General features: G+C 37.6%; 1 protein-coding gene across 1 annotated transcript in view; it reads right to left on the reverse strand.

Moving 5' to 3' along the window:
• Positions 1 to 18,936, reverse strand: part of EXOC4 (exocyst complex component 4) — an 810,848-nt gene that overhangs the window by 128,029 nt on the left and 663,883 nt on the right. The window contains exon 13 of the mRNA XM_082661558.1: positions 18,191 to 18,346. Coding sequence (XP_082517684.1) covers positions 18,191 to 18,346 — 156 coding nt within the window. The remainder of the gene's footprint in view (positions 1 to 18,190; positions 18,347 to 18,936) is intronic.

The following is an 18,936-nucleotide window of genomic DNA, read 5'->3' on the forward strand; positions in this document are numbered from 1 at the left end:
CCTTGTTCACTGGGACAGGCATAAAACACTAGACTTTTGGATTTACAGTGTTCTGGCACTGAGAAGGGTCTTGGTAGTTAGCCTAAACCAGTAGCTATAACCCTGGCTAGACATTAAAAACTGAACTAGAGAAGTTTAAACAAAATACCTGATGCCAAACTCGACCTGCCAAAATTCAACTTTAATTGGCATGGGTGGGGCTCGGTCACGGGCACTTTTTAAAATAATAGCTTTACCGAGATCGAATTCATATACCATAAAATTTACCCACTTAGTATGTGCAGTTCAATGGTTGGTTTTCAGTATAGTTACAGAGTCACACAATCACACAATTAACTTAGAACATTTTTATCTCCTCCAAAAAGAAACCCTGCACCTGTTAGACTTCCCATTTATCCTCAACTCCAGCCCTAGGTCACCACTAATCTACTTTCTGTCTCTATAGATTTTCCTATTCTGGACATTCATATATAATTCCTATTAATATAAATGGAATCACACAATATGTCATCTTTTGTGACTGGCTTCTTTACTTAACATGGTTTCAAGGTTCATCCGTGTTCATGCATACAATAGTACTTCTTGTATTACCAAATAGTATCGCATTGGATATACCATAGATCTATCCCATTTTGTTTATCTGTTCATCACTTGGTGGATAGTTGGGTTGTTTCCATTTGTTGGCTATTATAAATAACGCTGCTATGAACATTCACATCTAAATTTTTGTGTGGATGTATGTTTTCATTTCTCTTGGGTATATATACCAAGGAATGGAATTGCTGGGTCATATATGGTAACTCTAACCCTTTGAGAATATGTCAGACTGTTTTCTAAAGTGGGTGCATCATTTTACATTTCCACCAGTAGTACACAAGGGTTCCAATTTCTTCACATCCTTGCCAACACTTGTGATTACCCATCTTTTTTTTTTTTTTTTTTTTTTTTTTTGCGGTACGCGGGCCTCTCACTGTTGTGGCCTATCCCGCTGCGGAGCACAGGCTCCGGACGCGCAGGCCCAGTGGCCATGGCTCACAGGCCCAGCCGCTCTGTGGCATGTGGGATCCTCCCGGACCGGGGCACGAACCCGCGTCCCCTGCATCGGCAGGCGGACTCTCAACCACTGCGCCACCAGGGAAGCCCAATGATTACCCATCTTTTAAAATTATAGTCATCTTAGTGGATGTGAAGTAGATTACCCATCTTTTAAAATTATAGTCATCTTAGTGGATGTGAAGTAGTGTCTCATGGTTTTGACCTTCATTTCCTTGATGGCTAGTGATACTGAGCATCTATTCATGTGCTTACTGACGATTTGTATACCTTCTTTAGAGCAGTGGCAATTCTGACCCTTTGATCTTTTTTTTAAAAAAATATTTATTTATTTATTTATTTGGCTGTGCCGGGTCTTAGTTGCGGCACACAGGCTCTTTGCTGTGGTGCACCGGCTCTAGAGCGCGTGAGCTCAGTAGTTGCAGCGCACAGTCTTAGTTGCCCCGTGGCACGTTGGACCTTAGTTCCCCGGCCAGGGATCGAACCCGCGTCCCTTGCTTTGGAAGGCGGATTCTTAACCATTGGACCACCAGGGAATTCCCTTTGATCATTTTTTAATTGGGTTATCTGCCTATTACTGAGCCATACATTCTTTAGCAGATATTTACTAGGAATCCACCATTACCCAGGCCCTGTCCTAGTTCCTCTGGGGGGGTTCAAAGTCCACTAGAATGATTTTGTAATTTGCTAATATGCCATGATCCACAGTTTGAAAAATGCTGTGTTAAAGTCTGGCTCTGTGAATGTGTTCCTTGATTGTGTCTCCCAAAGATGGCGAACTTTTATCAAGCATTTTATAGAGAAACCCCCCACCTTTCCAATGGGGCAATCTGGCAGTCACTACCTTAAACAAAAAGTCAAGCTTGGCATTGCCAGTAGCAGCACAGCCAGACTTTATATGAAGTGACATAGTGGGAAGCACAAAACACCACCTACATGGGTATTCTTGACAGATACGTTCAGTCTGGATATAATCACAAAGAAACTTTTAGCTAAATTCAGATCTCTACTTGGTAACTGGCCTAGACTCTTTATCAAAGGATTCCATGTCATGAAAAAGAGAGGGAGCTGATGAGACTGTTATAGATGACTGGAAACCAAAGAGACATATTATAATATGTAAACCTTGATTGGATCCATGACACTTTTTTGGTAATTGGGGAAATTTGACTATAGCCTGTATGTTGGATAAACTTTGAATGAAGGCTGGTTTTGTTAGGTGTGGTGTAGTAGTCAGAACAATGGCCCTTCAAAGATGTCTATACCCTCATCTTGGGAACCTATGATTATGTTACTTTATAAGGCAAAAATGATTTTGCAGATATGATTAAGGTTAAGGACATAGAGATGGGGGGATTATCCTGGATTATCTGGGTGGACTAAATCTAATCACAAGGTGAAGATGCTTTCCTAGCTGTGGTCAGGGAGAGAGATGTGATGATGGAAGAAGGCTCAGAGACAGGCTAGGTTGCTGGCTTTGAAGATGGAGGAGGAGGCCACAGACCAGAGCGTGAGGTTGGCCTCCAGAAGCTGGAAAGGCAAGGAAATGGATTTTCCCCTAGAACCTCCAGGAAGGAACGAAGCCCTGCAGACACCTTGATCTTAGCCCAATGAGACTTGTATTGGACTTCTCGCCTACAGAACTGTAAGAAAATGAATCCGTATTGTCTTAAGCCACTGGTAATCTGTTACGGCAGCAACATAAAGCACATGGTAATAATGCGGGTGAGTAGGAGAATGCCCTTGTTCTTGGGAGAGTCATGCTAAGAATTTAAGAGTAAAAAGTCATGATATCTTTAGCCTACTTTTAGATGATTTGGCAAGAGGGAAGTGTGTATATATATTTGGAGAGGAAACTGAGAGGGGATGGCAAGATGTTAACAGTCAGTAAATCTAAGTTAGGGTATATATGCAGTCATTGGAATGTTATTTCAACTTTTCTATGGGTTTAAAACTTTCCAAATTAAAACAAGTTTAAGTTTAGGGGAAAAAATCAGAAATGAGAAATAGATGGAAAATTGATGCACGTTTCAAAATCAGTATCTCCCCTGCCCAGAATAGTTCCTAGAACAGCAATCTCCTAATTGCTTCCTAACTGGATCTCTTGACAGTACTCTTTAAGTTTCTTCCCAATGTGCTGAGTTTCGGGAAACAAAGGTTTTGTATGAGGTACAACATGACTTGTATGGTGAGAATTTAATGCGCTAAATTAAAAACGTAAACAATATTACTGAAACAGTCAGAGCTCTTGCAAACTGTTCACGCTGTTCTCCTTTCAGATCTGGAGAGAGAAAATTCAGCATGACAGCCAGTTATGTTCCGACATGTTCAATCCACGTAGGCATAAACGCAGATTTTCTTCTGTCATTTCATCTTTCTGTCCTTGTATAGGAATTCTGGAGTAGTTTATGTGCTATGTTCTCATGGGTGAGCACAGAAAAACTATCATGCTCAAATAAGTGTCTTCTAGAAAAGAGAGGCTAGAGGTTTACCAAGGTGATGGCAGGGCAAAGGTCTAGAGACTGAAGCTCAGGCACCATTCTGCTCCAGGCAGTTTTACCTCTACCTGGGTTCCCTGCCTGAGAGACAGACACAGAAACATCACCCTTTTTATCAAAAGCCTGTATAGGCTGGGCTGGTGGCAAAACATCAGGGTTCAAACAGTGAGCCTCCAATTAAAGGCCAAGATTTTAATCACAGGTCAACAGAAGACGACTAGGTGATAAGTTCAAATACTACATTACAGGAGATTCATTATGTAGAAAAAACAACCCTGTTCCTCTTTGACTCAGAACTGCATAAGTCATTTGACAAGAAATGCTTTAAATTTTCTCTACAATCATAGTTTTAATTTAAGTTGCCATTTTTCTTCCTGAAGCATAACTTTTGTCCCTTTGCCTGTATTAGTAGCAACATATTCTATACATTAAACAGTCAGCCTTTTATTTGACTAATTTCCAATCATGAATGTAAAATTACAGCTCAGACTGTAACAGGTAAAGGTAAACAGTTAAGTATCTTCACCTTGCTATGAACTGAGATGTAGTCCCCCAAATTCATATGTTGAGGCTCCCAACCCCAAAATCATGGTATTCAGAGATGGGATCTTTCGGAGGTAATTAAGTCATGATGAAGGTGGAGCCCTCATGATGGGATCAGTGCCCTTATAAGAAGAAACCTGAGAGAAATCTCTTGTTCTCTCCTTGACCTGTGAGTTCACAGCAAGAAAACAGGCCTCTGCAAGCTCGGAAGAGAACCTTTATCGGGAAATGAATTGGCCAGCACCTTGATCCTGGACTTCCCAGCCTCTAGGACAGTGAGAAATAAATTTCTGTTGTGTAAACCACCCAGTCCAGGGTATTTTGATAAGGCAGCCCAAGCAGACTAATATACACCCTATACTCTAAGACTCCTTCTATGCTATCCTTACTCTTATTTAACTCCTTTACTTGTATATCAAGTAGTACATGAGCACAGACGTAACAGTCACCAAGCATTTATTGAGCAACTGTTGTGTGTCTTACTCTAGGCCTGACATTCAACAACAAAATCCTAAAGCAATGATGCTAGAAGCATGCTTGTCATTAACCCTACTCCTCTGATGGTGCTGAATCCTGATCTGATCAAGGAACCTGGTTTCAAAAGCCTTTACGGCACTTTCTGCTTTTATGATGATGTTTTTCTGGAAAATAATAATCATCAAGGAACTGACCAAGTTTTCTTATCAAAACAGCTTTATAATTGAAAGTTGTGATTCTGAGATATCAAATAAATGATGAATGTTTACCAAAAATATGCCAAAAATGTAAACATACTAAAACCAGAACCCTTAGTAGCTAAAAAAAATAGAAAAATTATATTCAAAATTCTATAAAATGGACAGAATGTACTAAGTGTACTGATTACATAAAGGGCTCCAACCTATTCTAAAGTGTAAATACACAACATAAAAATACAACTTTGGGCTTCCCTGGTGGCGCAGTGGTTGAGAGTCCGCCTGCCGATGCAGGGAACACGGGTTCGTGCCCCCAGTCTGGGAAGATCCCACATGCCGCGGAGCGGCTGGGCCTGTGAGCCATGGCCGCTGAGCCTGCGCATCCGGAGCCTGTGCTCCGCAACGGGAGAGGCCACAACAGTGAGAGGCCAGCGTAACGCAAAAATAAATAAATAAATAATAAATAAATAAATGCAATAGATAAAATGTAAAAACAAAACAAAACAAAAAAACCCCACAACTTTACTGGACATAAAATATGACCTAATATGCTAGTTAAAGCGTGTGTGTGGGTGTGCACGCACACCCACACACACTCACAAAACCAGCCTATAAGTTTGAGAATCAAAGGTTGTCATTTATACAAGGGCTTAATCTCCAAAACATAGAAACAGCTAATACAACTCAATAACAAAAAAACAAACGACCCAATTGAAAAATGGGCAGAAGACCTAAACAGATATTTCACCAAAGAAGACACCCAGATGGCCAACAAGCACATGAAAAGATTCTCAACATCACTGATTATTAGAGAAATGCAAATCAAAGCTACAATGAGGTACCACCTCACAGCAGTCGGAATGGCCATCATTAAAAGGCTACAAATAACCAATGCTGGAGAGGGTGTGGAGAGAAGGGAAGCCTCTTACACTGTTGGTAGGAATGTAAGTTGGTACAGCCACTATGGAGAACAGTATGGAGGTTCCTCAGAAAACTAAAAATGAATTACCATATGATCCAGCAATCCCACTCCTGGGCATATACCCAGACAAAACTATAATTTAAAAAGATACATGTACCCCTTTGTTCACAGCAGCACTATTCACAATAGCCAGGACATGGAAGCAACCTAAATGTCCATCGACAGATGCATGGATAAAGATGTGGTACATATATACAATGGAATACTACTCAGCCATAAAAAGGAATGAAATAATGCCATTTGCAGCAACATGGATGGACCTAGAGATTATCATTCTCAGTGAAGTAAGTCAGAAAGAGAAAGACACATGCCATATGATATCACTTACGTGTGGAATCTAAAATATCACAGAAGTGAACTTATCTGTGAAACAGACTCACAGACACAGAGAACAGACTTGTGGTTGCCAAAGGGTGGAGTGGAGGAGCGGTGGATTGGGAGTTTGGGATTAGCAGATGCAAACTATTATATATAGAATGGATAAATAACAAGGTCCTACTGTATAGCACAGGGAACTATATTCAATAACCTGTGATAAACCATAATGGAAAAGAATATGAAAAAGAAAGTCCCACCTCTGCTGGGACTTTCAGAGCTGTGCAGTTTTTCTGCCAGGAGCCACTGTATATGTATGCATAACTGCATCACTTTGCTGTACAGCAAAAATTAACACAATCTTGTAAATCGACTATACTTGAATAAAATAAAATTTTTAAAAAAGGTTGTTTTTTACAGATGAGGGATGGAGATGCAGAAGAGTGAGGGAACCTGGCTAAAGACACATGGAGAATTAGGGGTAGGGGTGGGGTAGGAGCTCAGGGCTCAGTCTCAGGGTTTTCTCCACATTCTGTGCCTCCCTTTTTGGTACCAAGTAGATGAGTACACTGATATATATGTATGTAAGTACAGTGAAAAGTTCCATGAAAATCGATACTAGGTAACAACAAGCAAAGAGCGAATTGGGAAGCAGCACATTATTCTCAGGCTGATGGCACTGCTCAGAGTTCTGATTCAGATTCAACTTCGAATAAAGCTGCACTTGAAATGCTCGGTTAGCTTGGAACATGAATGCGTCTTTCTTAGCCAAGCCACTCAAATAAGCCTGGCTACTTTGTAGGATGTTGTCCAGCAACACAGGATATAAACAATAAGGTGCCAGGGTTTTTTTCTGTAGGTGCTGGGACTTTCAGAGGTGCACAGTTTTTCTGCCAGGAGCCACTGTTAAGTTATGCATTCCTAGAAATAGCAATAGTTTTCTATAAAGAACATTTCTTAAGCTTCAAAACAGATTATCAACATATGGGATTAAAATAACCAATAATTACTTACTATAAGCTAAACATATATTTTGGTCTTTCAACTACCAAGAATTATTATAGATTTCAAAGTCAAAATTTATACAGCACTGAACTTCCTCACAGAGTATTCCAGTTTATCGAAGATTCTGGTTATTTCTCAAATTGCTATACAATTTCCTTTTGAGAATTTTAAATCTATTCAGAGCAGACACTAAACAACTGATCTCAAGCAATGGCAATAATTCTGAAACTGAGCAACTAAGTGTCGTGTCTTCAAAGTAGCTCTCTGGGGAAGGGATTGAGCAATTGGTGGGGGGTCTTAGGAGGAAGACAAAGAAAGATATGGGAATCTCTGGGGCAAAGTATACTACAGAGAGGAGTAAATGCTTCACATAAAATTGGCAGAAAAGTGAAGATGGCTTAAGATTAAGGTATTTTTTCAGGGATAAAAAAATGTTAGAATGATAGTGTATTTGTGAACAATTGGTGAACTGGCAGTGAATACTAACAGGGTTTGAGGACATGTGGAAAATTTTTTAAGCAAATAAAAATTTAAAAGCTAAGTACTAATTACTCATGGTTAAATAACCGATAACGATGAACAGTGACCCCCTGTCCCACCACCACCCCTCACCTCAGTCTTATGCCCCAGAAAGAAGCATCTACAACTTTAAAAAAAAAAACAGTTTCTGTTTCTAATTCTTCCAGTGGTTATATCCACCGCTGTATATAATCTGTGGAAACTGCTATGCATTGCTACATTCATTTTAGAATTTTTATACTGATCTCCTGCCCCGTGGATGGGTGAGGAATTAGCTTACTTATGTCCCCTCTTCCCACCCCCCAATCATATCAATTTCCCCTTCTCAGTGTAGTTACATTATTATTTTTCATTTTTCTACTGGTCTCTTTTTAACATATTATCTTTACCTCTAGCAGTAGTATTCACCCTGCTCTAAGGTGCTTATTTGCTTAACTCCCCCAAAGACTGTGAGCTCCTAACCCAGGAGGGAGGCAGGGTGAGATGCAGAAAGGGAGAGGGTTATGGGGAGGAGATGCTGGAGCAGTTGATACCTGAGCTGTATCCTGAGAGCCCAACTGGACAGGTACAGGAGGCAAGGGTGGGATGAGCAGAGGGCATCTCAAGAAGAGGAAGGGGCATGGGCAAACACATAGAGGGAGGAAAGAGTATGGTAGACTGGGAACAGGAGAAGGTTCAGTAAGATAGGGGCGAGAAGGCAAGGGGTCCTTCATCATCTGGCAGGGAAGTAAGCCTGCAGCAGAGAGCAGCTACCAGTAGAGATGGCCTGAGGGAGAGAATAGCAGGCATGGGACTTTTCAGTGGTGGGTGTGCACTGCCTCGTGTCTGCCCCTGGCTTAGGAACACCTCTTCTTGCTCCTACCCCAGAGAGATGACAGGTATCCTTGCCACCATCACAATGGCACAGAACATCATTCTCAACCGCACTTTCTGAAGGGCTGAGTAGGACTAAATTAGAGGGATTATTGTTTTCTTTTATTAAGACTCCAAATGAGAGAAAGAGGAATGGTATTGAATGTACATCTAAGTTAAAGAAAAATAAATAAATAATTCAATGATCTAAAATTAAACAAAAAATAAAATGTAGAAAACACTACATTAGTGACTTTTTACTGATACTAATAGATAACTACAATCCTCAAATAACCATCTCAGTAGGCTAGCATTTATGCACTGTATATAGGAAATTTACATTTCTTTTCATTTACTGCCAATTGTACGCTAACAAGAGTCATATCATTTTCATATAATAACAAAGTGCCTAATTCAATCATCTTGAACACTAATTGATATGTCTGTAGCTGAGACTCCAGTTAATTACCTGTCTTTTTTGTTTAATTTTGCGATTTAAATCTACTTCTCATCCAGTCTTGCCTGTCAGTGTCCTATATACGTCTATGACCTTCATCTTGTGTAACTGAGGGAAAAAAAACATCTTAGCAAAGCATTTTCTACTCCTGTACTTATTTAATATATTCATATTTTCTGATTCATCTTTCCTTTTATAATTATATTGTTAAAGTCACATTAAGCCTACAGAGGTAGTGGAATAAATGTCTCTATTCTAATAAACATTTGTTCGAGCGAGCTAAAGTCTTTTTTTTTTTCCTGCATCAGATCTTTTACTTATTCCTTCAAATTTTTCTAAAGATTCTTCAATGGCTGTAGTTATCTAGAACCTTTTAACAGTCATTGCTTACATTGTTTTGAGATGCTTTAAATTTCCAAGTGGAATTTTTCTGAAAATTATCTGTGCTATACTTTCTTTCTTTTCTTTCCTTCCTTCCTTCTCTCTCTCTCTCTCTCCCCCTCCCTCCCTCCCTTTCTCCCTCTCCCCCTCCCCCTCCCTCCCTCCCTCCCTCTCTCTTTCTTTCTGGCCGTGTTGGGTCTTTGGGTCTTTGTTTCTGTGCAATGGCTTTCTCTAGTTGCAGCAAGCGGTGGTCACTCTTCATCGCGGTACGCAGGCCTCTCACTACCGCGGCATCTCTTGTTGCAGAGCACAGGCTCCAGACATGCAGGCTCAGTAGTTGTGGCTCACGGGCCCAGTTTCTCTGCAGCATGTGGGATCTTCCCAAACCAGGGCTCGAACCCGTGTCCCCTGCATTGGCAGGCGGATTCTCAACCACTGTGCCACCAGGGAAGCCCGATTTTTATTTTTTTAATATTTATTGTTTTTTATTGAGGTGATTTTTAAAAATAAATAAATTTATTTATTTATTTTTGGCTGCATTGGGTCTTCGTTGCTGTGCACAGGCTTTCTCTAGTTGCAGCGAGCGGGAGCTACTCTTCGTTGTGGTGCACGGGCTTCTCACTGTGGTGGCTTCTCTTGTTGAGGAGCACAGGCTCTAGGCGTGTGGGCTTCAGTAGTTGTAGCACATGTGTTCAGTAGTTGTGGCTCGAGGGCTCTAGAGCGCAGGCTCAGTAGTTGTGGCACATGGGCTTAGTTGCTCCGTGGCATGTGGGATCTTCCTGGATCAGGGCTCGAACCTGTGTCCCCTGCATTGGCAGGTGGATTCTTAACCACTGCACCACCAGGGAACCCCCTGTGCTCTACTTTATTAGTACTATGTTTACATTTAAATACATTCCCAGGCTTACTAGATTTCTACTTCTCTTGTTTAATCTCAGCTGGATGAAGAAATTAAAGAAGTGTAAAGACCAACCAAAGGTAAAAGCAAAACAAAACAAAATAGATTAATTAATGGCAGTGCTGAGGGCTAGAACTCAGGCCTGTGAGCTTTCAAAAGGAACATGCTACCATCCATGTAACTTTCAGGGAGGCCACTGAAAGTATTTTCTTCCAATTAAGGCATTTGGCTCACCATTCTTTATATTTTAGTTTTTTTCATTTGAAGAGTGAATGATCCTTCCTATTTTTAAATTCAGTCAATATTTATTGAAGGTCTTCGATGTACTATTAGGGTCCACAGAAGGTTAAAGTACAAACCTGCTTTCTGCTTCTATTCTGACTCTTTTTATTAAACATCTAATATAGAACTCATGCCAAACAAAGTCTTAGGAATTGCCTTGCTCTTTGAAAGTTCTTTAAGCACTCTGAGTTCATAATTTTGTAAAGTGACAAAAATCAGTCTTAACATATCACTCATTTGATCCTCCAGATGAAATAAATAGTTATCTTCTAAATAACTAAAAATAGCTAAAAATGTTGTTTAGTTTTTCTTCCTTATTCAGGTCTGTGTCACACACTATCTAAAACCTACATAATTTGTTTTATATCATTTTTATATTTCCATCCCTTTTGTATCCTTCTTTCTTTTTTCAACAATAATTGTTTTTTCTTTTCTTTGACTAGGCAAACATAAAACTCAGAGGAAAGATAAGACAATCAGTTTTTTAAAATTTAATTTAATTATTTTTTATACAGCAGGTTCTTATTAGTTATCTATTTTATATGTATTAATGTATATATGTCAATCCCAATCTCCCAGTTCATCCGAGACAATCAGTTTTAAAGCACTGTACATTTCTGCTTTCAATACAGTCTTTCCCTCAAATATCTGGATATTCTGTTACCAACCTGTTACTGGAAGGGAAAGAATGGGCAACAATATAATACATGAAATATAATACAATTAATTCTAATAATAACAAACTAAACCCAGGGTAAAAGCACCTGTATGGTAACTTTCTGCAACGTTAGCAAATTACGATTAAAATATCAGTCAAGAGGATGACGATCAATGAAAATGAAGGCATAAATCAAAGGTCCAAAAGTACAAATTCCTCACCCAATTTAAGACTGGATGGTCACTCTGTGCTAGCTCTAGGAGCCAGACTACTTGGGCTCAAATTCTAGCTCTGTCAACTTAGAGGCTCTGTGAATTTGGGGCAGTTATTTAAGTTCTCTGTACCTGTTTCCTTATCTGTTGAATGGGAATAATAGTGCCTGAAACCACACAATGTTGCCATCAAATACAGGCACTGTCAACTTTGATTGTAATAGATTACACAATCTTTCCAGAAAACTTCTTTATCATTCATCTTTCTTCATGCTGGAGCTCAAGACTAATTTGTAAGTTTTATATATTCTTTGGCTTTTATCACCTGAATACTCTTGTCCTGGTCCTGCCAATCACATCTATCCACTTCAGGATTTTCAAACCTGGCTCTAGGGAAATGACTCTTATTCTTCGAAATTCTGGGGCCCTGAGTGAAATGGGGGTAACAGATTTGGGGTAATAGTCTCTAATGCACAGGGCCTCCCCACCCCCTTTACTTCTTCCAACACCTTAACTCTTCTGTTAATTACATGACCAGAAAACAGGACTGCTTTTATCAGTGGATATTCATTGATCTCAAAAGGATAACTACACACATATATATGACAGGTGCAAAGATAATGGGCTAGAAAGCCTGCTTTCAGCTTCTTTGGGAACAAAAGGATATTTGCTATTTTTCATTTTTCTATTAAAGTCCTGGCCTGACCTATTTTTTTCCTTTATTTGAAGTTAAGCCAGGAAATGATACATTTTATTTTTTAGTTAAAAAACAAGAATAGAAAAGGGCCTCGTTTAGTAATGAAGGGAGCATAACCTTTATTCAATGCAAAGGACACTGGATTCTATATTCATCTGGGCGCCAAATAGCTCTCTAAGCTTTAAAAACTAATTACAGGAACAGAGTGTGATTTTTCAGTCTTTTTAGCTCATGCCACGCTCTGTGGTACTCTAATGTGTGAAAATCAAGGCTCTGTAACTCTACCACATTGGAATATCAATGAAGAGTCTTCCCCTCTATGTACCTTTGCTTTCAGGATAGAGAATATGACAGATTAAGAGAAAACAATCAATCACATACAAAACAAAATAGATCTAAAAAATTATTTTTCTTCTCTTAAAGTAAATAGAATTTGTTTTCAAACCATGTCTGTTTGCATGCAAAAACGTGGACAAATATCTCAGTCATAATGTTCAGTAAAATGAACCAGATACTATGGTGAAATTTATATAAAATTCAAGGACAGTCAAAACTAAACTATGGTGATAAAAGTCAGAATAGTGGTTACCTTGAGGTAACCTTCTGGGGTGCAAGAAAAGTTCTGTATTTTGATCGGGGAGGTGGTTACATGAGTAAAATCACACATACCATTTCTTTGAGTTATATACCTAAGATTGCATCTTACTTCATGGATATAATAATTCACCAAAAATTAAAAAAAATATGTTTAATTTGCTTTGCCTTCAAATTTAAGATGGAAGGTGACAATGCAGTGAGAAAAAAGGAAATAAAGAAAGCCAAGAACTTAATTCTAGCTCTTCTAAATCAGAAGCATGAGGTGGTATACAGACGTTCATCTCTGCATTAGCCTTCTCTTTTCTGAAATAGGGCTAGAAACCCTTCCCCTTAACTCTAAGCTATTGAAGATAACTAATAAAACTGATTGACAATCTCTTTGCAGGCATAAAAGACAATGAGCCTAGGAACAACAGGAAGAAGACTTACTTTCAGTTAAAGTAACCTGAAAAGTTGGGGAAAAATAATTATCCTCCAGAAGTTACTTCTAATACAACTACTCAGGTTATAGATGTATTAAATAAGTACACTTAAAGATCAATAGTGGGACTATGCTTACCCAGACCTTTTAGAAATCTAGCAGCAGGAAAACATGATGGTAACATGGCCTGACTCTCCCCTAAGGTCAGTCTGATTATTCCTAGTTGGCACTCTAATTCATCATGTCTCAATAATTCTTTACCTCTTTTGATAGAAAAAATCATGAGGCTACTCTCTTCTACTATTGTTATGACAACATGATCTAAATTAAGAAGTGTAGAGAGCAGGGATAGGAAATATAATTTTAAGAGTGTATAACTTATTTCACATGCTTGGGAAAAACATTCATCACAGTAAAAGTTTTAGAGAAAAACACCTCTGTGACTTTGGCATAAGAAAGGATTTCTAAATAGGAAACAAAATGTCCTATCTATTAAAGAAATAAATTTGACTTATTAAAATTTTAAAAGTCTGTTTATTAAAAGACACCATTAAGAGAGTGAAAAGGCAATTTGTAAAGTGGAGGAAGATGACATTATCTATCTATCTATCTATCTACCTACCTACCTACTACCTATCCATCACAAAGGAGTTACATCCAGATGTGTAAAGAATTCCTACAAATCAGTAGGGAAAAGACAGACAACCTAATTAAAAAATGGGCAGTAGATCTGAACAAATATGTTGTGAAAGCGGATATTCAAATGGCCAATAAATACCATAAAAGTACATTAAAATATGTTCAACTTTATTAGTCATGAGAGAAATGCATATTAAACCACACTGAGATACCTCTACAAATCTACTAGAAGGCCAAAGTTAAAAAGATGGAAAATATCAAATACAGATGAGATACAGAGCAATTGGAACTTTCATACACTGCTATGAGAGTGCAAACTCTTACTACCAGTTTGGGAAACTATTTGGCAGTGTGCACTACAACTCAACATATGCATATGCTATGACCCGGTAATTTGACTCCTAAAATGTAAGCAATAGAAATATATACATATGATTACCAAGAGACATATAGTAGAATATACAAAGCAGCACTATTTGAAGCAGTTTTAAATTAGAAAGTATCCAGGTACCCAACAGGAGAAAAATAAATGAATGCATATATACACACATAAACATTCAAATAATACAATATTAAAAAAAATCTGGGGTGTACCCATATAATGGAATACAATATAGAGTACAGAGTAATAAGGACCTATACACAGGAATATAGATGAATCTTGTCAATATAATGTGGAACAAATGAAGCCAGTCATAAAAGAATATATAAGTGCATGATTCCATATAAAAAGGTCAGATGCGGGTAATTTTCAGAGAGGAAAACAGTGACCATAAGGAAGCACGAGAAGGCTCACTATTGCTTTGTTCTGTTTCTTATTGCTATTATTCTGTTTCTTGATCTGGATACTGTTACACATTGAAAAGTATGAAAATTTGCCAAGCTGTGCCTTTGACATGTGCACGTGTAAACTATAGGTAACATAAGCAGAGAGATGGAAACTCTAAGAAAGAATCAAAAGGAAATGTTAGAAATCAAACATGCCATAACGGAAATGAAGAATGTCTTTGACGGACTTATTTAATAGACTGGGCATAACCAAGGAAAGAATGAGTAAGCTTGAAGAAACATCAATAAAAATTTCCAAAATCGAAATCCAAAGAGAAAAAAGAATGAAAAGAGAACAGAATATCCAAGAACTGAGGAACAAATTCAAAAAGTTATAATGTATGTATAATGGGCATACCAGAAGGAGAAGAAAGAGAAAAAGAAACAGAAATATTTGAAGCAATAATGACAGAGAATTTCCCAAAACTAATGACAGACACCAAATCACAGATCCAGGGAGCTCAGCGATCACCAAGCATGAAACACACACACACAGACACACACACACTCACAGACACACACCCCTATACCCAGGCATACAATACTCAAATGGCACAAAATCAAAAACAAAGGAACATTGCAAGAAGCCATAGGAAAAAATTACCTTACCTACAGAAAAACTGGAATAAAAATTACATTGGACTTTTCTTCAAAAACCATGGAAGCAAGAATAGCAAAGTGAGATAATTAAAGTGTTAGAACAATCATCAACCTAGAATTTTGAACCCTATGAAATTACTCTTCAAAAGTAAGGGAAAAATGAACACTTTCTCCAACAAAAATTGAAGGAATTTGTCTTCAATAGACGTGCCTTACAAGAAATGTTAAAGAAGTTCTTTAGGGAGACTTGGACCTACATTAAAAAAGGAAGAGAATTAAAGAAAGAATAATTGAAGGTAAATAAAATCTTTTATTTCTCTTATTCTTAATTGATCTAACAGGTAACAGTTTGTTCAAAATAATAACAGCAACATTAATGTACAGTGATTATAGCTTATGGATAAATGCAGTGAATGGCAGCAATGTTATAAGGGATGGGAGGAAATAATTGGGATTACTTTGTTATAAGGTACTTGCATTAGTTATAAACGTATGTTGCAAATTCTAGGGCAACCACTAAAAATAGAAGTTAAGAAAAAAAGAAATATAATATATATACTAAGAGAGGAGAAAAAGTGGAACTATACAAAACACTCAGTTAAAACCAGACGGCAGAAAAGCACAATCCATTGTCTTAAAAATCATTAAGATTGCCTCCATTAAAATTAAAAACTTCTGCTCTACGAAAGACTCTGTGAAGAGAATCAAAAGACAAGGCATACACTGGGAGAAAATTTTTGTAAAACACCTATCAATTAAAGGACTGGTATCCAAACTATACAAAGGACTTTTAAAGCTCAACAATAAGAAAACACATGACCCAATTTAAAAATGGTAAAAGATCTGAACAGATATCTCACCAAAAATATATATATAGTTATTAAATAAGCATATGAAAAGATGCTTAACATCATATGTCATTAGGGAAATACAAATTAAAACAATGAGATCACTACACACCTATTAGAATGTACCAAATCCAATACACTGACAACACCACATGCTATCGAGGATGTGGAACAGCAGGAACTCTCATTCATTGTTGGTGGGAATGCAAAATGGTACGACCACTTTGGAGTACAGTTTGGCAATTTCTACAAAAACTAAACATACTCTTAACATACATCAATATGATCTAGCAATCACATTCCTTGGTATTTACCCAAGTGAGCTGAAAACTTACATCCACAAAAAACCCTGAACACGAATGTTTATAGCAGCTTTATTTATAATTGCCAAAACTTGGACGCAACCAACAAATCCTACAGTAGGTGGACGAATAAACAAATTATGGTATGTCCATACAATGGAATATTATTCAGAGATTAAAAAAGAGCTACCAAGCCACCAAAAGACATGGAGGAACCTTAAGTGCGTACGGCAAGGCAAAAGAAGCGAATCTGAAAGGCTATGTATTGTATGATGCCAACTATATGACATTTAGGAAAAGGCAAAATTACGGAGACAGTTTAAAAAAAAAAAAGGTTGCCAGAGGTTGGAGGAGAGGAAGGCTGGGGTGAATAGGAGGAGCACAGAGGATTTTTAGGGCAGTGAAACAATTATTCTGCGCGATACTGAAATGGTTACCTTCACTGTAACCAATGAATGGGTATACTCATTACACATTTCTCAAAACTCATAGAATGTACAACACAAAGAGTGAACCCTAATGTAAACTACAGACTTAGTTAATAATAATGCATCCATATTAGCTTACCAATTCTAACTAACATACCACATTACTGTAAGATATTAAAAATAGAGGAAATTGGGGGGGGTGAGGGTGAGTGATGGGATATATGGGAACTCTGTGTTTTTCACTCAATATTTTCTGTAAACCTAAAACTGCTACCTCATGCAAATAAAGTCTATTAACTAAAAAATAAATTATGCACATATAATATAGTTTTCTTATAACAATATAACTAGCTGACAAGTTTTTCTGAGATAATGTGAATGATGAGGGAGAAACCATAAACAGGAAGACTTTAGGTTAAATTACAGGTGAACTTTTGAGTCTCACGATTTTGAGAAAGTTTTAAATGGCACTATAGCAATTTTTCATAATAAAATGTTGGTAAAAATACGGCACCATAGTGTACGGATACGGTTAACTTTGTGAACGGTAAAGACCTATTTACCTATAGTTGCAACTCACATTCTGAGAGAGATGAGCTCATAGTTCTATGATGACTTAAGAGTAAAATATTGGTCACTACTTCTTTTATTCTTTTTCTGGTCTTTGCTTCCTTAAAGTGCTTTTACTTTCTTTCTTTTTTTTTTTTTTTTTTTTTTAACTATTTATTCATTCACGTGGATAGCAAAAGACAATAAGAATAAACTTACTTTTAATGTGACAAAATACTACCTCCACTTTTTTTCCCTATTTTACACAGCTCTAAAATGACAGACGTGAAAATATTTCACTGTGGCAAGCGAGCCATGTGAAAATGAGTAGCTTCATCAAATTAGGCTACATCTTCATGGCTAAGTAAGAAATTTAAATTGTGCAAAGGTAAAAGTTGAGTGATAAAGTTGAAACCGAGACCTTACTTTTGTCAAAATAAGTAGAAAACAATTGGATACACTATACATGAACAAATGTGGGAAGCACATATATATTTCTGGAAAGTTCAACTAACGGTTCTGTGAACTAAAGAACATGCTAAGAACAATTGTAACACACTTATGGGCAGGAATTTTACATTATTAACTGTCATGTTTCCAAGGTATGGCACAAAACAAGGGCCATACAGCTTTGTTGAATAAATAAATGAATGAATGAATAAACTATGAGCTTCCCTAAGAAGGGAGAATGACCTACAAAGTAAAAAATATTTTAACTTGATTTAGCAATGCTCCAAATTTGATTCACATCAATCCCTTCCTTCTAAAGTTTTGAGCACAAGCCATACTTGCACAGGAAATGAGGTGTAGTACAATAGAAATGGACTTTACTAAGTTCAGTTCATTGCTGTTTGATACTTAGAAATGGTCAAAATTTCATGTAGGAAAGAATTAGCTAAATGGATGTTTTTCTTCCCATGTTTAGTACAACTTAGAAAATAGACCATTTTACCTTATGAAATCTTCTTCCTCTTCTCTCTTTGGCCTCAGCTGTTTGGGTTGAGCCATGTTAATCCAGTTTGGTAGAGATTTCAAGAGCCTGCTGATATCATCATCTTTTGCCCAAGATGCACTGATGACAAGTTTTTCTTCTGACTGGACAATGCCCCTAAACACGACCAACAGAAAAGACACACTTCAGGACACTGCCTGGCTTCCAGTTAGCATTTTCCATCCACCTTTGCTGCAGAAAAAAAGATACCATGTCCACCTCTCCTATTAACATAATCCATTATCTAGTTGGAAGCATGACATCCGTGAATAGGTCACTTTTGTGGGAAACATCATTCCTAGATTCCATTTTTAGTTTCTTCATTGTTGAGTAATTATGAAACTAATAATATTAATCAGTTCCCCTTATCATAGTTAATCCCTTAGAATAAATGAAAGTGTATGGGAGGTTTGGGGGGTGGGGGTAGGTAGGGATTCTTTCGAGAAAGATGTTGAACAAATAAAAAGTGGGTTAACCATACGAAAGAGTGCAATTAAATAATTGCACAATAACATAAATGATACCTGAAAGGTGATGGAAGTGTTACAAAAAGTTGTTCTCTGACCTCTTGGTTTAAACTACCAATTAGCTCTACTTGAAGGTGTTTTTTGAACCATGGATACCCCTCTATTCAAAGTAAATCTACCATCACAGAGAAATCTTCTGCCCCTGATGGAAGGCAGAAAAGTCTTTGATTATTGCTCTCT

Source organism: Grampus griseus, assembly GCF_964374135.1.
Source record: "Grampus griseus genome assembly, chromosome: 9".
Classification (NCBI taxonomy): domain Eukaryota; kingdom Metazoa; phylum Chordata; class Mammalia; order Artiodactyla; family Delphinidae; genus Grampus; species Grampus griseus.